Source organism: Bos taurus, chromosome 16 (genome assembly GCF_002263795.3).
Source record: "Bos taurus isolate L1 Dominette 01449 registration number 42190680 breed Hereford chromosome 16, ARS-UCD2.0, whole genome shotgun sequence".
In the NCBI taxonomy this organism is placed as follows: domain Eukaryota; kingdom Metazoa; phylum Chordata; class Mammalia; order Artiodactyla; family Bovidae; genus Bos; species Bos taurus.
The window spans coordinates 66898021-66920174 of NC_037343.1; the positions used below are offsets into that span (position 1 = coordinate 66898021).

The 22154-nt window shown below is 36.8% G+C and overlaps 1 protein-coding gene across 3 annotated transcripts in view; it reads left to right on the top strand.

Moving 5' to 3' along the window:
• The window catches only part of HMCN1 (hemicentin 1), a 540104-nt gene that overhangs the window by 192389 nt on the left and 325561 nt on the right, over window positions 1-22154 (top strand). For all 3 annotated transcript variants that reach the window (XM_010813560.4, XM_024976236.2, NM_001192537.3), the window contains exons 5-8: window positions 6244-6415; window positions 10096-10202; window positions 20523-20643; window positions 21712-21975. In XM_010813560.4, the coding sequence (XP_010811862.2) occupies window positions 6244-6415; window positions 10096-10202; window positions 20523-20643; window positions 21712-21975 (664 nt within the window). The remainder of the gene's footprint in view (window positions 1-6243; window positions 6416-10095; window positions 10203-20522; window positions 20644-21711; window positions 21976-22154) is intronic.

Genomic DNA, 22154 nt, shown 5'->3' on the forward strand with positions numbered 1-22154 from the left:
CACAGAATCTTCCTGACCCAGAAATGGAACCTATGTCTCCTGTGTATCCTGCATTGCAGGCAGATTCTTTATTGTCTGAGCTACCAGGGAAAACCCCCAAATGATCTTATGATCAAGCAGTTCCACTTCTGGGTATTTATCTGAATAAAACCAAAGTATTAACTCAAAAAACATATTTACTTCATGTTCATTGCAGCACTGTTTACAATCGCCAAGATATGGAGTCGGCCTAAGTGCCCATCTATAAATGAATGAAGAAAATGTGGTGTATTTACATATACATATTGGGATATTATTCAGCCATAAAAAGAAGGCAATCTTGTCATGTTTGACAACACGGATGGACCTTGAGGGCATTATGTTAAGTGAAATAAGTCAGACAGAAAAAGACAAATACAGTATGATTTCGCTTATGTGTAGAATCTAAAACAAAAACAAAATAAAACTAAACCAGTAATATATAAAGAACGGAAGCTGGGGATTTGGTGGGGTGGGTGAAATGGGTTACAGGGGTTCAAAAGGTACAGACTTCTAGTTATAAAATCAATAAGTCCTGGGGATGTAATGTAGAGCCTATTAGCTATAGTTAATGTATTGTATATTTGGAAGTTCCTAAGAGAGCAAGTCCTAAAAGTTTCATCACAAGAGAAAAAAATGGCAACTATGTGTGGTGATATATGTTAGTTAGACCTATTGTGAGACTCATTTTGCAGTATATACACATATCGAATCATTATACTGTATACCTGAAATGAATTTAATGTTATATGTCAATCATATGCTGATTAAGAAAAAAAAATTCTTCCAAATTTTTTCTCAAATTCTGTCCTTGAAGATGTACACAAAGTTGATTTCACTTCTTTTCTACTTAATGCTATGTATCATGTTTCATAATACATAATAATGCATTTCATTTCCTTCCTGAGTAAAATAGAAATAGGAACTATTTTTAAGTATCAATTATTATGTAGGATGCAAAATATTTATACTAGGAGAGTATCTTCAAGGACTCAGGGGCTTTATAAAAAATAACTACTGCTCCAGAATCAGTATGGTTAGGTGTTTGAAAGGTACAAGAACTCACATATCAGTTTCCCTCATTTATAAAATAAAGGAGCTGGGTTAGGTGTTCTCAAAGGCCTTTTGAGATTTAAACTGCTAAAAATCATTAGAGACTATTTTTATGTTAAAACTTAATGCACAGTTAACGGTGCCTTAGTGGTTTGAAACACTAAACCAATGGTTTAGTAAAAATGTACTCATTCAAGGGATCTCACATTATTCTAGTTCACTTCTTTTTGTTGTTACAATTTAAGGTCCTTTCCAATCTCATAAGAACATTTCTCGTGGTTAGACAAAGTTTTTTTTTTTTTTTCTTTTTCCTTATATGTGGCAACATTAGAGGTCAAAAACCTCACTTTCGGTGATTGTTTCACTTGTAGGAATCTGCTTTTATTCACATGTTGGTGATATCTGTATTTTCTAATCAAGTGGGTTGCATCTGTCTTCAATTTTATTTTTTCCTATAATTGTATAAAACAGTGATTTGAGACTTGTGACGGAAGTCTGCACTGTATCTTTCCCAACCAGTAATATCATGATACATGGTAATCTCTTTGTGAAAGCTTCATAAATGTTGATGAATTGGAAACAGTATTAAGAATAAACCAAAAGCCCACTTATATTTCCTACCATTTAAACGCAGTTCCTGTATGAGAATGCAACTAAATCAGAAAGTTTTCCATTTTCACAGGAATGCCTAGAACTTAGTCCTTTTTAATCCATAACTAACAGACAATAGTATAATTTTCCAGTGATATATCATAACCTTTTTACATTTGATTCAAAGGACAGATGTATTTGAGGAGTCATGCAGAATACACTACACATTTAAAGAAAGGTGTATTAAGAATTGATTTCACTTTTACTTCTGCTCAACACTATTGCATTTCATTGTTGAACTTGATATACTATAATATCCTTATTTTCTAATTTTTTTCGTTCTTACATTGAGAATTATTTATGACCACATTTTGTGTCTTGTCCTTAAAACAAATGTTCTTTCCATTTATCTGATTTCTCTTGTCCTTGCCTTCTTTAGTCTCTAAATCAGACATGATTCTCAAAGTTATTTATCACCAGTAAAATTTATCAAGTGCCTTCTCAGAGAGTAAGTCAGTTCTCTGCATTCCTTTGAGTTAGGTAGCCATGTTCTATGTTGAAGACATAAAAATGTCAACACTCTGATTTTTAAAATATGTGTTCTATTTATGGTCAAATGTTAGCAATAATCAGTCTCTGGTTTCTATAACCATATGGACCGATTTGATTGGCAGAATGATTCATATCTTCCTGTTCATGCATGATAGATCACTCAGAACTCATTTTTCAAAATATGGCATTTGCTTCTTTAGGTAATGATATTGATACATACCTATCTCATATGTAAAATCCCAGGTGCTTTATACAGTTAACATCTGAGGAAATATATCATTTGATTTATGTGGTAATTTTTGTGCTCAGTTAGTTGATGATACCACTACAAGCTTTTCTTTGTAAAATACTTTTGTCAAAGTATTACTTCTCTGCTTAAAGCAGGAATTCCTTCAGAAACTTTTCATTTATGTCTTTAGGATAGAATCTGATTATCATAGCTTGACTTTGTGACCATACATACACTGCCCCTGACATAAGCTTCCAACCTCATATTCTGTTTCTCCCTTATCTGAAAACTTAACTGTAGCCAGGTAGATGCACTCATGTTCCCGACATACGAGTACTTCTGTCTCTGTATGTTTTTAAGAACTTCTCTTCTACCTGGAGTGACTTTGTGTCTGTTTTTCATTTACAGAAATCTTGTCTTTCAGGGATACATTTTTTCTCACTTTGCCCATGAAGTCATTATTGAAATTTTCAGTTAGGGGAAGGGAAGGGAATTCAGTTGGAGATGGAGGAAAACATTTGAATATCCACTATGTGGCAAGTACTATGATGGGCAGTTTACATACATTATTTCAACAAAGGCTTCCTGTTTTATGAATTCCTTTCTTTTATTTAAGAAGCTCAATTCAGTTGCTCAGTCATGTCCAACTCTTTGAGACCCCATGGACTGCAGCATGCCAGGCCTCCCTGTCCATCACCAACTCCCGGAGTTTGCTCAAACTCATGTCCATCAAGTTGATGATGACATCCAACCATCTCATCCTCTGGCGTCCCCTTCTCCCCCTGCCTTCAACCTTTCCCAGCATCAGGGTCTTTTCTAGTGAGTCCGTTCTTCACATCAGGTGGCCAAAGTACTGGAGCTTCAGCATCAGTCCTTCCAATGAATATTCAGGACTGATTTTCTTTAGGATTGACTGGTTTGATCTTGCAATCCAAGGGACTCTCAAGAGTCTTCTCTTACACCACAGTTCAAAAGCATCAATTCTTTGGTGCTCAGCTTTTTTTACGGTCTGGCTCTCACATCCATACATCACTACTGGAAAAACCATAGCTTTGACTATGTGGACCTTTGTTGGTCAAGTACTGTCTCTGCTTTTTAAAATACTGTCTAAGTTGGTCATAGCTTTTTTTCCAGAGAGCGTCTTTTAATTTTGTGGCTGCAGTCACCATCTGCATTGATTTTGGTGCCCAAGAAAATAAAGTCTCTCACTGTTTCCACTGTTTCCCCATCTATTTGCCATGAAGTGATGGGACCAGATGCCATGGTCTTCATTTTTTGAATATTGAGTTTTAAGCAAACTTTTTCACTCTCCTCTTTCACTTTCATCAAGAAGTTCTTAGTTCCTCTTGTTTTTCTGCCACGAGAATGGCATCATCTGCATATCTGTGGTTATTGATATTTCTCCTGGAAATCTCGATTCCCCCTTGTGCTTCCTCTAGTCCAGCTTTTCCTTCCTTTGTGGTTCAGATGGTAAAGCGTCTGCCTGCAATGCAGGAGACCTGGGTTCGATTCCTGGGTTGGGATGATCCCCCGGAGAAGGAAATGGCAACTCACTCCAGTGTTCTTGTCTGGAAAATTCCATGGGTGGAGGAGCCTGGTGGGCTACAGTCCTTGGGGTCGCAAAGAGTTGAATATGACTGAGCAACTTCACTTTCATCAATTTCATTCATGTTCATCAATTTCATTCACTTCCATCAATTTCATTCACTTTCATCAATACTCAGTGCCCAGAAGAGTTCTTTGAACAGTGAACATTTATTTAATGAATAAACATAATTGCCTCACATTGTTAATTTTATGATAATGTCTTAGCCACTTTCCTCATCCTTGAGATCCAATAAAAAGGGGGGGATCCATTTTACAGAGATTGAAATTATGACACAATACTTGTTTGATTCATTGGTTTGTGACTACCGTTATTGAAATTTAAAAAATACTGTTGTTTGAGTAGCTTGGCTATAGCTTAATACCCAGTGCTATTCAGTGTTTAATGAGTAATTATGAGGGAAATTGTTCATGATGGAATACCGTCTTGAAGGATAAATGAACCAGAGGAAGATCTTAGGTGGATTAAAGCTTAGTATGATCTAGGAGTAATGGTGGTAAGTTCAGCTAAGCAGTACCTGTCCATACATGCCCTGTAAAATGAGGAATTGTATTTGCTGTTGTGGAGCATTTCTGTGGACTAGAAGGTTTCCTTCAAGAGCACACCACTTAAATTGGTTCTAACCTGAAGTATTTTTCCACTTCAAAAAACATAATGGTTATTTTTCCCATGATATTTTTGTATTTTTTATTTTATCATAAAAATGAATGTTTTGCTGGCATTGCAATTATTTTTTAATAATTAACATACTACAGTATATATTATTATAATGTATAGTATATAATTATAGTGTACTCTATTACAATAATTCAGTACTCAATATATTGAAATTGGATTTGATAATTTGCTAATTGTCTTTTATTAATTGAACTTTGAGAAACACTGAGAAAGAAAGAATAGAGGGAAAAAGAATCTCAGTATTGCCATTACCTTGTTTTCTGTAGATTCTTTTCATTTGTGTTGAGAAATGGAACTGTCTGTGGTACCTATGCATGTCATATCTTGCACAACTAGTTTTTGGACACTGTAATCTCATTTTGAATATATTACTCCAAGATATAAAAATTGAAATTTGAGCATGGAAGTGAATGAAATTGATGAACATGAATGAAATTGATGAAAGTGAAGTTGCTCAGTCATATGGGTTAAACTAATATTTTTTTCTGAAACTGCTGTAATAAGTGGATGTAGAGAGAGTTACACTTTAAAAAAAAATACAGCAGTATGTAAATGTCAATCCCAAGCTCTCAGTCTGTTCCCTGCCCTTTTCCCCCTGCCCCCAGGTAACCACACATTCATTCTCTAAGTATGTAAATATGTTTCTGTTTTATAAATAAGTCCATTTGTATCATTTTTTAGAGATTCCACATAGAAGCCATATCGTATGATGTTTGTCTTTCTCTGACTTACTTTACTTAGTATGATAATCTCCATGTCCGTCCATGTTGCTGCAAATGGTATTATTTCATTCTTTTTTATGGCTGTATTTTTACCACATCTTCTGTTGATGGATATTTTCATTGCTTCCTTGTCTTGACTATTGTAAATAATGGTGCGTTTCACATTGGGGTATGTCTATCCTTTCAAACCATGTTTTTCTCTGGCTATATACCCAGGAGTGGGATTGTTTTTAAGGAACTTCCATACTGTTCTCCATAGTGGCTGTACCAATTTACATTCCCACCATCAGTGTAGGAGGGTTCCCTTTTTTCCACATCCACTCCAGCATTAATTGTTCATAGATTTTTTTTGGTGATGGCCATTTTGACTGGTGTGAGGTGATATCTCATTGTAGTTTTGATTTGTGTTTCTCAAATAATTAGCACTGTTGAGCATGTGCCTCTCTTCATGTGCCTCTCGGCCATCTGTATGTCTTCTTTGCAAAAATGTTTATTCAGGTATCCTGTGCATTTTCCAATTGGGTTATTGGGGTTTTTTTGTTTGTTTGTTTGTTTGTTTTTTTATTGAGCTGCATGAGCTGTTTGAAACTTTTGGAGACTAATCCTCGGGGAGTGCTTTTTACCTGTTCTGTGTGTTGAGAAAGTTTGTCTTGATTGTGATGGAAATAAGCCTCACACAGTACAGAAAGCGACCTCGTCATTTCATTAAGCAAATAGGCTACTGCTTCAGCAATTCGAGGTGGTGTAAAGCTGTAAATATTTTGATATCACTCACATTTCTCTTTTTCTTGTAGGTTTTAAAATGGGTGGAAGAAGCAGTACAGGCTTCCAAAGTTCACCTCTTATCAACAGACCATTTGGAACAGGCTGAAAATACTTGGAAAATTCCCTTTGATCCCAGTCTAAAAGAGGTTACTGTGTCTCTGAGTGGCCCTTCTCCAATGATTGAAATTCACAATCCTTTAGGTGAGCTATATGAAATATTCATATTAAAAATATTTAAAAATATAGAATATGAAAAAAATAGAAAAACCATGGAAGATAAAAGATTTTTAACAGACTTACTTGTTCAAATTAATGCTAACTTTATGAATAAATTCAACCAACTCAAAAATGACTGGAGAAGATGTTTAAAAATTAAAACTGAGTATTTTTAGTCATAAGTATCATTGAGTTAACATGAGATTCAAAAACTGAAACTCCTAATAATTTAAACAGATGGCATTTACTATCTTAATTGTAACTGAAGGATCCAAAAAAATATTTTAGATGAACCTGAAATATTTTCTTCATCTTTATATGAGGAAATACTTCACAGTAACTTATTCTGTAAAATTCAGTGTTTTGTCATTTTTAAGTGAATCATATGAAAAAAGTCCTTTATTACTAAAAAAGCTGTCTAATTTTTTACCATATCATTTTCTTGATAGATTTTAATTTTACAGGTTGTTCTTGTTCAGTCGCTAAGCTGTGTCCGACTCTTTGCAACCCCATGGACTGTAGTATACCGCCAGGCTTTCCTGTTCTTCACTATCTACCAGGGTTTGTTCAAACTCATGTTCATTGCCTCAGTGACACTATCCCAGTGATACTATCCAACCATCTCATTCTCTGTTGCCTCCTCCTCCTCCTGCTCTCAATCTTTCCCAATCAGGGTCTTTCCCAATGAGTTGGCTCTTCATATCAGGTGGCCAAAGGATAGGAGCTTCAGCGTCAGTCCTTCCCATGAATATTCAGGGTTGATTTCCTTTAGGATTGACTTTTTTGCCCACCTTGCATTCCAGTGGACTATCAAGAATCTTCTCCAGCACCACTATTTGAAAGCATGAGTTCTTTGGTGCTCAGCCTTTTTTATGGTCCAACTCTCACATCTGTGCGTGTTTACTGGAGAAACCATAGCTTTGACTATACGTACCTTTGTCGTCAATGTGAAGTCTCTGCTTTTCAATGTGCTATGTAGGTTTGTCATAGCTTTCCTTCCAAGAAACAAGCGTCTTTTAATTTAATGGCTGTAGTCACTGTCCACAGTGATTTTGGAGCCCAAGAATATAAAATCTGTCACTACTTCCACTTTTCCCCCCTCTGTTTGCCATGAAGTGGTGGGACCGGTTGCCATGATTTTAGTTTTTTGAATGTGAGTTTAAGCCGGCTTTTTTCATTCTTTCCTTCCACCCTCATCAAGAGACTCTTTAGCTCCTCTTTAGGAGACAGTCTCTCAGGAGACAAGTAAACTCTGGTAGTCCCATCTCTTTAAGAATTTTCCACAGTTTGTTGTAATCCACACAGTCAAAGGCTTTAGTGTAGTCAATGAAGCAGAAGTAGATGTTTTTCTGGAATTCCCTTGCTTTCTCTGTGATCCAATGAATGTTGGCAATTTGATCTGTTTCCACTGTCTGTTCTAAATCCAGCTTGTATGTATGAAAGTTCTCGGTTTATGTACTACGGAAGCCTAGCTTGAAAGATTTTGAGCATTATCTTGCTAGCATGTGAAATGAGCACAATTTTGCAGTAGTTAAACAGTCCATGGGATCGTGAAGAGTCAGGCACGACTGAGCGACTTCACTTTCCCTTTTCACTTTCATGCATTGGAGAAGGAAATGGCAACCCACTCCAGTGTTCCTGCCTGGAGAATCCCAGGGACGGGGGAGCCTGGTGGGCTGCCATCTATGGGGTCACACAGAGTTGGACACGACTGAAGCGACTTAGCAGCAGCAGCAGCAAACATTCTTTGGCATTGCCCTTCTTTGGGATTGCAATGAAAAGTGACCTTTTCCAGTCCTGTGGCCACTGCTGAGTTTTCCAAATTTGCTGGCATATTGAGTGCAACACTTTTACAGCATCATCTTTTAGGATTTGAAATAGCTCAGCTGGAATTCCATCATCTTCACTAGCTTTGTTTGTGGTAATGCTTCCTGAGGCCCATTTGACTTCACACTCCAGGATGTCTGGCTCTAAGTGAGTGATCACACCATCACGTTTATCCAGGTCATTAAAACCTTTTTTGTATAATTTTTCTGTGTATTCTTGCCACCTCATCTTAATCTCTGCTGCTTCGGTTAGGTCCTTACTGTTTCTGTCTTTTATCATGCCCGTCCTTGCATGAAATGTTCCCTTGTTATCTTCAGAAGCATATTGCACACCTTCTAACCTGGGAGGCTTGTCTTCCCGTGTCTTTTTGTCTTTTCATACTCTGTTGGGTTCTCGAGGCAAAAATACTGAAGTGGTTTATGATTCCTTCCTCCAGTGGACCATATTTTGTGGTAACTTTCCACTATGACCCTTCTTGGATCACAGCCTTGTCATGGCAAAGGGGCTTGTATAATTTTACAGGAGATGGTTGTTAAAAAAACATTTATATTCTCATTAGAATGATGTTTTAATTTGTTCCTTTGATAATTGTATGATTCTCAGTTTGGGCTTAATTCCATCTCTGGTTGAATTTATAAGATTTAAGGTTGAATTGAATAGTAATCTTAAAAAATAAAAAGAAACCTAATTTTTCTTAATATTCGTGTTTAGGAAATTTTTTAACCAATGATGTTTGCACAATATTTTTATTCCTATTGTAGCTGAAGTATATGTTACATTTTTTAAAACCTGTATGAACATTTATAAATTGGGAAGGAATAACTACCTTTTTTACTTTATTTGAATCTTAGAAAATAGAGAAAATAGGGTATGAAATTTACCTCAAAGGCTTCAATCATACTTAACAATCAAATTGAAATTTATGAGCAAGCAAAACCAATTTTTTTGAGACTGTTTGGTCTTGAAAATAGATTTATCTGTAGAAATGGATTTGTCTTTTTAAGTAGCATTCTTATAGTACCATATATCCTATCTACCCAGGAAAGATTTGTGTTGTTCATTATCTGTATCGAAAGTACCTGTAACCATTGCCTTAAGTTCTACTACTTTAAAAATTCATTGATATTGATATTTTAAAAGTCATTTGCAGCGATTATAAAACTTCTGATGCAAACATGGGATTCTTTTAATTGATTTGTTTACATAACTGCAGAAATAGTCCACACGAGAGCCAAGCCTGAAATGAATATGTAAACTATGGCTTAATTCCAAATTTGCTTTCCTTCCTAAGTTCCAACTGTCAGATACTGTATGTTGATCTCAGTTGGAGATGGTACGGTGTTACTGCATTATACTGTCTCCTCTAATTATTCCTTTGACAAGTAAAACCCTTCTTGTGCACTTCATGGAAACCTGAGGTTTTACACTTTATGCAAAGTTATGCCCAGGGCTCTTAATGTTAGCAATATCTTGAGTCATATTCAAAAAGACATTTATTCTAGTTTACTGTTTTTCCATCTATTAAGTCTAAATGTCTCTAGTGACTGTACATAACTTCTTTGTAGCCATAATAATCGTTACCTAGATTAACTTTGGAAATACGATTATCGTCTTCCATCTTACTCTGTTTTTAAGATCACATCAACATAGCAAATAGGAATCTGTTACTTCAATTACAGTGTTCAGAAATGCTAAAGTTGCGTATATTTTAGATATAAAATGATGTTTTGAGCTAGACGTGTAAATGTCCATCAGGTAATTTATACTGGAAATGTACACAGCTGATATACATAGCTGAAATAAAGATTATGTTTATAACCTCTATGTCTGTCTTTCAGGAAAGCTGATAAAAAAGGGATTTGGCCTGAATGAGCTATTAAATATTCATAACTCTGCCAAGGTGGTGAATGTTAAAGAGCCAGAGGCTGGAATATGGACAGTGAAGGTACTGTTATGTTACAGAGTCTATTTGTTGTTTTATTTTGATGTTGGCATGTTTTATAAAATATATATAATAGTTTATTTATATCTTCTCTAACGATCATGGAGAATGCTTTTGCTAAAAATCAATAGACATGTTGCATTCTTCGGAGTTGTCTTGATCATATGAATTGATAGTGTTTGGTTGTGATGACCTTGAAAGGGATCAGTACCACCATAAATAGACTTAAAATGCTCCAGGTAGTTTTCCTATCATCGAATCTGTAAATTATATTATTATATTATATATTATTATATATATATATTATATTATTATATATATTATATTAGCCACTGTCTGCCTCCAAAACAATCAGAGATGGAGCCAGTAGAGAATGGTGTTTAGGGACAAAGGCCCTAGTGTGGAACTGCCCTGGGTTTGAAAACACCACCCCTTAAAAGCTGCTAACCCCTTAGAACTATAGCTTCTCTTGATTTTCTTTCCACCTCTTTAATATAGGGTGGCAATAACAGTCCTTTCTTTCATAGAAGTGTTCTGAGAATTAAATGAAGATGATAAAATGAAGTATTTAACAAGTTCCTGTTACAAAATAAGCACTCAAACATTGCTGGTTATTGGTGTGTAGTAGACCTACATTCATTGTGTGCTTGAACGCAAAATTGTATTTGTATCTTAGAGTCACATTAAATAGTATATGTTCATACTAAGAAAGCATTGTATTTTGGCAATATGGAGGAAAGAACGTGTTTGCCTTCGAAATTCAGGATACCATAAATCTGAGATCTAGTCCTGCTGCAAATTATATGTGGGACCCTCCCTAGTAGATGCTGTGCATGGCTTGCCCATATTTCTCAGAAATTTCAGTGTGCTCTGGCCTACTTCCAACCGCAGGATCTGTATTTCTGTGTCTGAGAAGCTTTTTTTTTTCTCAAGATAGAACAGGAGAAGGCTGTTCAGCTAGAGAATTAAACCCTTCTAGAGCAGCTTTCAGCCCCTGCAGGAATAAGCTCCAGTTGTCCACAGGGAGAGCAGACTTAAAGACACACCTTATATGTGCTGCGTGTATTACTCTTCCTCTTCCATTAGAATCCCTTGTAACTCCCAAATAAACAGTTTACTCTGAAATACTGGAACAACTCAAATGAAGATTCCCCTTGCATCATTTACTCTTTCACCATCTCAGCTTCCTGACATGATAAAAAGAAAAGAAAATGAGATCAACTGGCTCCTTTGAAATTATATAGCTGCTGTGAAAGTACATGGAGGTGTTATACCATAGAAATTTTGCATGCCGGTTTTTTAAAAGAAATACTTAACTTTTATTCTTTAATTTTATAAAGTTAATTTTTATTGTAACTCCATTTAAGTCCTAGAATATCAGTGTTTCTTTTCCTCACAACTCTCAGTCTTATAAGGAAAGTAGTAATATGGATATTTTAACATGAATAATATGGAATAAGGGTTTAAGTAAAAAGGCTATGCGAAATAAAATTAGTAACTTTTATTGAATGGATCACAAATAGTCCCATCTGCCTGTGTTATCCCCCAGTTCCTTGCACAGAGTAGTTGCTCAGTCCTTCCTAAGTGCATCAGATAGTCAATAATCAAGTGTTTCACTGTAATATGGCCAAATTTGATATTACAGTTATTTTAACCAACTTGCCCCAAATATAACTAGATTGAGTCTGACTTTCTGTGACCACAGTGGAAAGGAGTATATGAAGTTCCGAGTCTCTGTATTGTCCAAACATTTTCATTTAAGCATGCTCTAAGTCAGCAGTCTTGAGCTAGCTGTTCACTAAGGTAGCTCACTTATCAAGTTCACTAAGATGATCCGTTCTTGCTCTCTAACCAGTGATGTTAAGTTGTCTGTTACTGACTTTGAGATGCATACAAGTGATACCATTCTTCTGTATAATTAGCAACTGATTGTGAAGTATTTGAACCCATTTGATAGGTGATTTGGATTGCTACCAGTGGTATTTCCTCTAATAAAACTCTTGCCTAGAAGGGGGATATTTTACATGTCTGATGTTTTTCCTTGTGCCTAACACGCCTATTGATCCAGTCATCCATTCAGTAAACCTTTACTGAGTGTCTGATTCTGGCCATGTTCCATGATACTTAATGGGCACTAAGTACATCTTAATTGATCATTAGAACAGAGAGTCACTGAGGATTAATCTGTGAGTGAGGAAGGAGATAAGATGATAGGAACACTGTTTAGACAAGTCTCTAAACCTGGCCTCCTGTAATTAAGAACACAATAGAAAGACACAATATCTATTATCACAGTATTTTAAATTCATATCTAATCATCATCAAAGAAGCTTCTGGTCCTGTTGTTACACAATATCTGGTGTACAATTAGTGATATCTAAACAAAGGATGAGAATTACAATGCAAGTAAAGATAATGAACTTATTTCGCTCCTGAATGAAATACCAAAATAATGTATCAGGTTGGCATAAAGGCAATTGAGCTGAATCTACTGACATAAATATTGCTGCTGACTTTGGATCTCCCTTTTGGATGGCTAGTGAAGGATAGCATTTTACATGTGTGTTTTCTTAAGAGGAGAAATGTCTGAGATTAGACAGCACATCCCCAGTGCCATCTCTCATGCGCTCTGCTATCTGGAAAGTGTCTGCTCTATCAGTGGAATTACTAACAGCTTTTTTGAATGTTTTGCATAACAGTTTTAATCTTATGTGTAGAACACAGCCCATCTCTTATTTGACCTTAGCATGGTATTCAAGGAGCACCAAATTGAGCCTCAACCAGTCTTTTTGGTTATCTTCCACCACGTGCCTTTCTACTCTAATCAAATATACTTTTGCAATGTCTCTCATCTTCTCTTACCACATTCTCTTGGTCTGTGCTTTCTCTCAAGCTGTTGCTTCTTTCTAGAATATTCTTTTCTTATTTTATGTCTGATTCATAACTCCCAATAATGCTCAGCTCAAATGGTAACACTTGTATCAAGACTTTTCTCATTCAGAATATACTCTTTTCCCTCTGGCTTTCTATTGCAATTTTTTGGCACCTCCCTTTGCATAATTTTTCCCCATTATGTCATATTTATTTCTGTACAGGTTTTGGCTTCCAGTTTTGCTGTAGACCAGACTTTGTCACAAGTATATGCCTTAGTGCCTGGGAAAGAACTATATAAATATTCCTGAATAAGAATGAATTCACTTATTCTGATGATATCCAGGGAAGCAGGCTTTGGTTTAGTTTGGATCACAGTTGATGTACTGGCACAAAACACTTTATTATGCCCATGATTTGACTATGACAATGGCGATTGCTTTTCTTCTGTGGTTTCCCAATGAAACCCTGGTGATTACTTTTCTGTGGTTTATTCGAACACTTTAATTGAACAGAGACAATGAGTCAACTCATCAGTATACTTCATATAAGTAACCTGGATGTTTTAGGTTGCCTCTGATGCAGGTGAAAACTTGCCAGAAAGAAGTAACTGAAATGGACCCCAAGTTATTATTACAAACAAAAGAGACAGTTGTTTGAGGCCTTTAAATTTGTATCTGTAGGGAAGCTAGAAATCCTGGGTCTCATTTCTGAGAAGAAGTGTAAATTTTCCATTAAGACAGCTTAATTATACCTAGGCTATTTGAACATAACCACATAAACTCTCAGGCCAGATTGTGTGCTGCGCTCTTTAAGGGAAACTTTGTTGCAAAGACATTAAATAATTGTCAGTACCCATTATGTTTAGAGACTCTTGCTATTAGTCTAGGATTATCAGTTTGATCATGGGATGTAGCACATCCCCTGAGGTGTTTCCATTAAGTAAATTTGGATAAACTGTCCTTAGATCATCTCCCAAGTAGAGAAGGGAGTGTACCCAACCACATGATTATATTGAGATTCTGAGACTAGCAGAAATATTTCTGGTTGTAGATAGTTACTTTGGTTGCCAGAACCTACTAATGCATTTTCTACAGGATAAGGATAGTTTTAGAAATGCATAAATGGCATAAACTTGTTATGGAATTACAATAAACCTCAAGTCTAACAAAGGACCACACAAGTAGCATATTACACTGGCCTCCAGTTATTCCCACCTGGTACCTCTTTTAAATAAGCAGTCAGACTACACCAGGTGTATTATTTAAAGGGATTAGCTATGGCATTAATTCAGTGTTTAGGGTCAATGGAATCCTCTATAGTAGATTTTTTTTCCTGGAATATTCCCCAGTTATATTTGTCTGCCAATATCACATTGTCAATCAAATGGAATATTTCCTTTAAAAAATATATGTACACTTTTATTTATATTTAAATGGGTATGTGTGGGTGTGTATATGTGAATATATACAGAATTTACATTTCTTTCCTTGTATTACATTTTTTAAAACAAACAATGACTAGTAAAATGATAGTATTTAAATCTAGCTGGCTTCATTGTATCTTTTTGACTGGCAGAAATCCTACCCCATGTTAGCTTCCCAATAAATATTTGATTAAAAGTATAGTATTCTTTACTTTGTAAAGGATGGTATGTTATATAAGAGCAAATGCTTTGAAAATAGATGGACATATATTTTAATTTAAGATATAGTACTTAAAATATTTTTGACCTTGAAAAAATTACCTAAACCTACCCAAGTCTGAGAAAAATAGGGGAAAATAATACCTACTTAATATTGTCATGATTTAATTAGATGTTGGTACATATTTAAACAGTTTCTGACACATGAGTGGTAAAACTAAATTAGTTCTTCTCCAGACTGTGTATAAATAGTAAACTGTATCTCTGCTGCTGCTGCTAAGTCACTTCAGTCGTGTCTGACTCTGTGCGACCCCATAGATGGCAGCCCACCAGGCTCCCCCATCTGTGTCTATGCTGCTGCTACTGCTGCTAAGTCGCTTCAGTCGTGTCCGACTCTGAGCGACCCCATGGACTGCAGCCTACCAGACTCCTCCGTCCATGGGATTTTCCAGGCAGAAGTACTGGAGTGGGGTGCCATTTCTTATCAATTCTAGATAGACATCAAGGCTTTATTTACTTTGACTTATTTATTATTTTATAAAACATTGAAACTCCTTAGGAGAGAGAAATTAAAGCCAACTCTAGCAATCATATTTTAATTCATGTATAACATGGCAGACTTCACATTTAGTACCAGGATGTGCTCTCCCTGGCTTAATACAAGTTCATTCCTCACTAGTGTCACATGTTCTGTGAGGGTTGATGGGCTGCTGTGCTTCATATGCTCAGGAAGCCAAGCTGATGGAGGCACTGACATATTTAGAACATTGTTGCTGTTCAGTCGCCAAGTCGTGTCTGAGTCTTTGCGACCCCATGGACTGCAGCACGCCAGGCCTCTGTGTCCCTCGCCATCTGCCGAAGTTTGCCCAAGTTCATGTCCATTGAATTGGTGACACCATCCAACCATCTCATCCTCTGTCGCTCTCTTCTCCTTTTGCCTTTAATCTTTCCCAACATGTGGCCTCTTTTTAGTGGAGGAAAAGACTGGAGAATGTGCATAGAAAAAGGAAGGGATTGTATCACTTCTAGGATGTGATAGGTATTTTTGTGAGTGACAGATACACTTCATTTCCTTGGTAAGCCATTTGCCAGAACTGTTATCATGGCCTAATGGTTTTCTGGAGCTGGTTCATAAATGGTTCATGGAGAGTCAGTTATGTGCTTTCTCTTCCCAACTCAGTGACATCCTGTTGGGAGCTTGAAATCAGCCACTTGGTAGTGTTTACATCACAGAATTCGGCAAATGTCCCAAATTAGGGCTTTTTTTTTTTTTTCAGAGAGAAGTTTCCCAACACTCTACTAACCTGACTCTTCCTAAGTTGAGAGTGCATTTAGAAATTTAGAATGGCGAATGAATAGATGGGGATATTGTTTTCTATCCTATAGGGTCCAAATCAACCCAGAGATTATGTCATCCTAGAATATTACGCATTGACTTAGAGTATTGAACTTGGAGTAACTGCCATTTAACTTGCTGTATAAACCTAGGCAAGTAATTAGTTCTTTGAGCCCCAATTTCTTTTTGGTGCTTAATGAGATATTGTGTGAACATACTTAGCCTAATGTATCTAGAAAAATTCAATGAATTCTTGATGACTCTGACATCAGTTGGTCCTAGGGAAATCTAAGGGAAACTGCCAACGTTAAGTGTTTGTTGGCCTTATTATTAATGGTATTAATAAATTAATTTCATGTATTAAGTACCTATTGAATAGTATTTTATAGGTGATATATTTGATATAATTCTTGCCTTCAAGGGCTTTCTATGTAGAGGAGACTTTCAATATTTAATAGATATCTAGCCTTAAAAATAGATTCATCTGCAATATAGTTGATCAGGAAGATACCGGAAGAGCAACTCATTTTCCCTGGAGCTCTCCATGGTGCTTGCTCCATGGTCCTTCAGCCTGCTCTGCTCCTTCATTTCTTAAAGACTCACTCTCAGTTCAGAAGCCTGCACTCTGGTCCACTCTGCTGCTGCTTCTCTCTCACTCTTTAATGTGGCTGCCTATTTATAACTAGAGAATGCCAGGACGTATCTAGTCTAACCTCATCTTTGCCTCAACTCAGCTTACACTACAGCAGCCTCTGTATTCCTGACTCAGACCCTTCTGCAACTTGACCAACTTGACATTGTAACTCAGGGCAGTAATGTAACACATTATAAACCTTTATAAATAACATGAAGAAGTGTATTGTTTAAAATGTGAATTTCAGGCTAATACAAACCCAGTCCAGTGTCTGTCTAGAACATTTCCTGTTACTCTTGGAACCACTGTGAGCCTCCTTAATTTCCCTGTTCTGAGCTACAGGAACCATGAGGTGAGGATGCCTCTGTGCTTAAGTGATACTTCTAGATACTCTGTGGTGGAGAGATGCTTTTTGGAGCCAAATTCTCACTTTATTACAGCACATAGTTTAAAGCTACATGATATAAAGATCAAATAGAAAAACATCAAAGCAGTGGTTTTTGTCATACTAATTTAATTATGTATGTAGAAAAATGGTCCTAAGGTAGCTAAAATAATTCAGAAGGGAAGAGAGGAGTAAGAAATATGCAGCTGGACTTCACCTCTATTTAACTTAGTCATAGATTAGCTAAATTAGCTAAATTTTCTTTGCCCCTCTAAGACTTTCTTATCTTTTAATTCTCCTCCAACCCCACTCTGTCCATAACACATTAGAACCCAAAGCCTTTCCCCAATGCTTCTGGGGTTTCCTGAAGATTTACTTTGTTTTGGTCTCCTTGCCTCTGATTATCTGTGTGTTGATTCTAATCTTTTATGCCTCCATGTTGGGTAAACCTCAGTCCTTCAAAAATTTCAGGGAATCCAGTAACAAGACCATTTTGTAAATATAGTAAATTTGACTATAGATTTGGGGTTTATCTTGAAGTAACTTGTTTCCTTTTGCCTCTCTCCTTGCCCTCCATTCTTCTTTTCTCTATTTTGTTTCTGCTTCTCTCCTGTGAATAGTCTCAGGAATTCCGTATAGATATTCACTTAGCTGTGTCTGACTCTTTGCAACCCCATGGACACTAGGTTCTTCTCTCCATGGAATTTCCCAGGCCTGAATACTGGAGTGGGTTGCTACTCCCTTCTCCAGGGGATCTTCCCAACCCAGGGGATCAAACCCAGGTCTCCTGCATTGCAGGTGGATTCTTTACTGGCTGAGCCACCAGGGAAGCGAAACTCCATATTACTCTCCTGTTATGTAGAGCAGTTGGGTATATTTCAGCCTTTACCCCCAAACCAGCATAATTCAGTTCATTGAAATGATCATGAGAAGTGCATGTTGTACCTGTGGAGGTCAGTTTCTGGATCCTCACTGAATTCACATCCCAGCTCTGCTGCTGCTGCTGCTGCTAAGTCGCATTAGTCGTGTCCGACTCTGTGCGACCCCATAGACGGCAGCCGACCAGGATCCCCCGTCCCTGGGATTCTCCAGGCAAGAACACTGGAGTGGGTTGCCATTTCCTTCTCCAGTGCATGAAAGTGAAAAGTGAAAGTGAAGTCGCTCAGTCATGTCCGACTCTTAGCGACCCCATGGACTGCAGCCTACCAGGCTCCTCTGTCCATGGGATTTTCCAGGCTAGAGTACTGGAGTGGGTTGCCATTGCCTTCTCTGATTATTTACCAGCAGGATACCATATTTTCAAACACTTGGGTAATTTCTAATTTTTCTCAGATATTAAGCATCACTTAAAAAAAAACTTTTTATTTTGTATTGAAGTATAGCTGACCAACAATGCTGTGATAGTTTCAGGTGGATAGCAAAGGGACTCCGCCATGCACAATACATGTATCCTTTCTCCCCAAACTTCCCTCCCATCCAGGCTGCCACATCACATTGAGCAGAGTTCGCTGTAAGCACCACTTTGGAAACGGACTTATTATCAGTTGGTTTGTGCACATAACACTTGGTAGATGGTTAGTACTCGATAGCAGTCATTAGGCAAAGTGTGTATCACATTTGCCCTTGATAACCTCTCGGTAGCTGTTTTATCAAAGGGGACTTTCTGAGCAACAAGGCAACTAACAGCATAGATGATGTCAGTGAAAAACATCTAAAACAACTCATAATATGACTGTTTTTTTTCTCCTTAACAAGAAACTAGCAGACAATAGTATTTTCAGTAAAGCTCTCATTATTAAGGCAGTTGAACGTAGACTTCTCAAGGCTTTATACAGCCATGTAGGAGGTCCTCGATTTTAAATTGGATTATGATATATAGTTTCCTTTTATATCTGTTAATTCATAACACATTTTCCTTTAGAAATAATGGAATAAGTGTACTGAGACTTCTGCACTTAAATATACAGTATTTTTTAAGCCCTGTTAAAATGAGCCATGGTAATTAGGAACATCATGTATGCTAAGAATACAACACATTTTTTGAGAAGATGTAATTTTTTTTCCTTTCCTTCACCTTCATTTTCCTTTGCTTTGAGTTTCTGCAGGGTTTGCTCAGTTAGGAATGTGATTGGTAGTAACAGGGACATACATATCTCCTCATCTTTTCTGTACTCATTGCCACATGCGTCACAGGGATTTAGGGAAAACTGTGGTTTGCAGAGCCTTGTAGCCATATATAGCCACATATTACCATATATTACATGCATAGTCCTAGACGCCACTGACCAGTACATTTTGGCTGGAGCTTGGAGTCTGTATTTTTACAAACAATCCAGGTGATTTTGTGTAGGTATAGACATAGTCGGTCCTCTAATCATAATTAGAGAGATACTGAGATAGAGGCTCACTCTGACTGACCTTGCCCTTGGGAGAAAATCTAGCACAGTGGAAAAGAGCCCAGAGTCTGACCTTTGGGTTAAAACCTGACTTCTGCAATGTTAGGAAAGTTGGGAACCCTTGTGAACTTGGGCAAGGAATGTAATGCTTTGGTGCCTCAGTCTGTTTATCTGTGCCATGGGGCTAATGATGGTATCTACCTTACACAGTTGTAATGAAAAACAAATAAGCCAATGTATACACAAAGTCTGGATGCAAAGAAAGTGCCCAATAAATGTTAATGTTTTATCCTGTGGCCCTAATCCAAATTATTTATTATTTATGCACATAGAGGTGACCTCAGCTCTCAGCTATTCAATATCTTGTTCATCTCCTTCAGGAGGTTTTAACTGAACTACAACCTAGTCCGTGCTCCTTTAGTATACGGATTTCTTTTCTCTCTACCTTTTCTGTAATTCTATCACTGCATTTACTGTATTGCACTGGAGATTTCTCTTCCTCCATCTGAGTTCCTCACTGTCCATAAGCTCTTAGAGGGTGACGACCTTATTTTTTCACTCATACTTGTATCTCGCTAACTGGACACTGCTGAGCTGAAGATGCTGGTCAGCTAAAAGCTAGTTGATAATTGACTCTTGTGCTTGTCCTGGCTGTATCTTCCCCGAGCAAAGAGAAAGGAAATATTTTCCATAATAGAACCTGGATGATGTTTAGGGGAGAAGGTTTAGTCATTCATTTATTTCATGAATATTCATTTTTTGAACATCCACCATGTGAATCAAGTCCATTCACTATGACTGTGCCCCTCTATCTTTTACCACTGAGCGTGCAATATAATACTCAATTGTATAGGCTTTCGGCTCCTGGATATGTATTACAAAACTTGCATTGAAGTTATGGAATCACAGTTAAGTTCAAAACACCCAGATAAAGGCCACAGTGAGTGGACACCAAGTCTAATGGAACGCTCTGCAGTTTCTTTTACTGGTTAGTGTTTAGTGTGGCCAGCACCCTGGATTAACTGCTGATGGAATTTGTCATTAAACATTTTTCAGACATCTAGCACTGGAAGGCACTCTGTTCGCATCACTGGCCTCAGTACTATTGATTTTCGAGCTGGTTTTTCCCGAAAGCCCACCCTGGACTTCAAAAAAACAGTCAGCAGACCGGTGCAAGGTTTGTATGTGTGTATTGGCTCAATTGGCGTAGTAGATATTGAACTGCAAAGTACTTCTCAGACTGTGGTTTTGTAATTTTGTAGTTCTTCAATAAAATTGGGAAACATGGCATCTTTATTTGAAATATGATTACTCCTGTCATAGTCATTGCTTCTTGAAGTATGGCCCAAAGACCAGTGATATTGAACTCACTTGGGGAGCTTATCAAATATTAAGGTTCCTGGGGCCTACCTTAGATCTCCTGAATGAAAATTATAGACAGTAGGTCCCAGTTTTGTTTAGTCACTAAGGTACATCCAACTGTTTTGCAACTCCATGAATGGTAGCCTGTCAGTCTCCTCTATCCATAAGATTTCCCAGGCAAGAATACCGGAGTGGGTTGCCCTTTCCTTCTCCAGGTCCCAGGAATGTACACTTTAACAAGCACCTCATTGATTCCTATACTTACTAAACTTTGAAAACTGCTGACCTAGGTCTTGGGGCTTTTTCTTACTAGCATCTTACTTGCCTGTTGTCAAGGTGAAAATATAGAGTGTGTGTGTGTATAGTTAAAACATTGAAGATATCACATAGCATTATATGTTCCAAGGTGAAATTATTATTGATTTGAAAGGTGCTTTTTCATCTTATTTTTATTCATGCAAGAAGATTTATAGTTCTGTAGCTAAAAAGAAGGCTTAGTCTTACTGTGACTTTAAATTTCTTTTTTTCTGATTGTTCTTTTATTTTTATTGCTTCAGTTACTAGGAGGATACAAAATAACAAACCTTTAAAAATATTCATATAATACAAATATATTATACAATATTCATAATTCTAATTTTCTACATATAAACGTGATTAGAAAACTTAAAAGTCATTATCTATGGTTTCCTGTATTTCTCTGGTCATAAATAAACTTTTTTTATTTGTGTAGAAAAGATTCCACATCTGGGCCACAGTTTTTGGCACAGCCTGTAGTACTCATATATATGATCCTGGTTACCTGCTGTTATAATACAAAACTTACTTGATAGATAACCTTGGGTACATATTACTTATAAATGATAAATTCTTTCTCTTGTAGGAATACCTACCTATGTGCTGCTGAATACTTCTGGAATTTCCATCCCAGCTAAAGTAGATCGTCTTGAACTTCTGAGTATCTCAGGCAGTTCTCTTAAGACTATTCCTGTTAAATATTATCCTGATAGAAAACCCTATGGCATATGGAATATTTCGGATTTTATACCACCAAATGAAGCTTTCTTTCTCAAAGTAACAGGCTATGATAAGGATGGTTTTCTCTTCCAGAGAGTGTCAAGTGTTTCTTTCTCTAGTATTGTGCCAGGTAAGATGTCATTTAGTCCACTAGAGTATTGATCGTTTAAGGGGTTTATGTGGTCCTATAGGTAAAAAATGGAGTCTAAAGTAAAAAATAATATCCTCACATTATTACTGAGTCACTGTGTGGAAAAGCATTTACACATAGGTAACAACTTTTCTTAACCATAAAAAAAAAATTCAAAA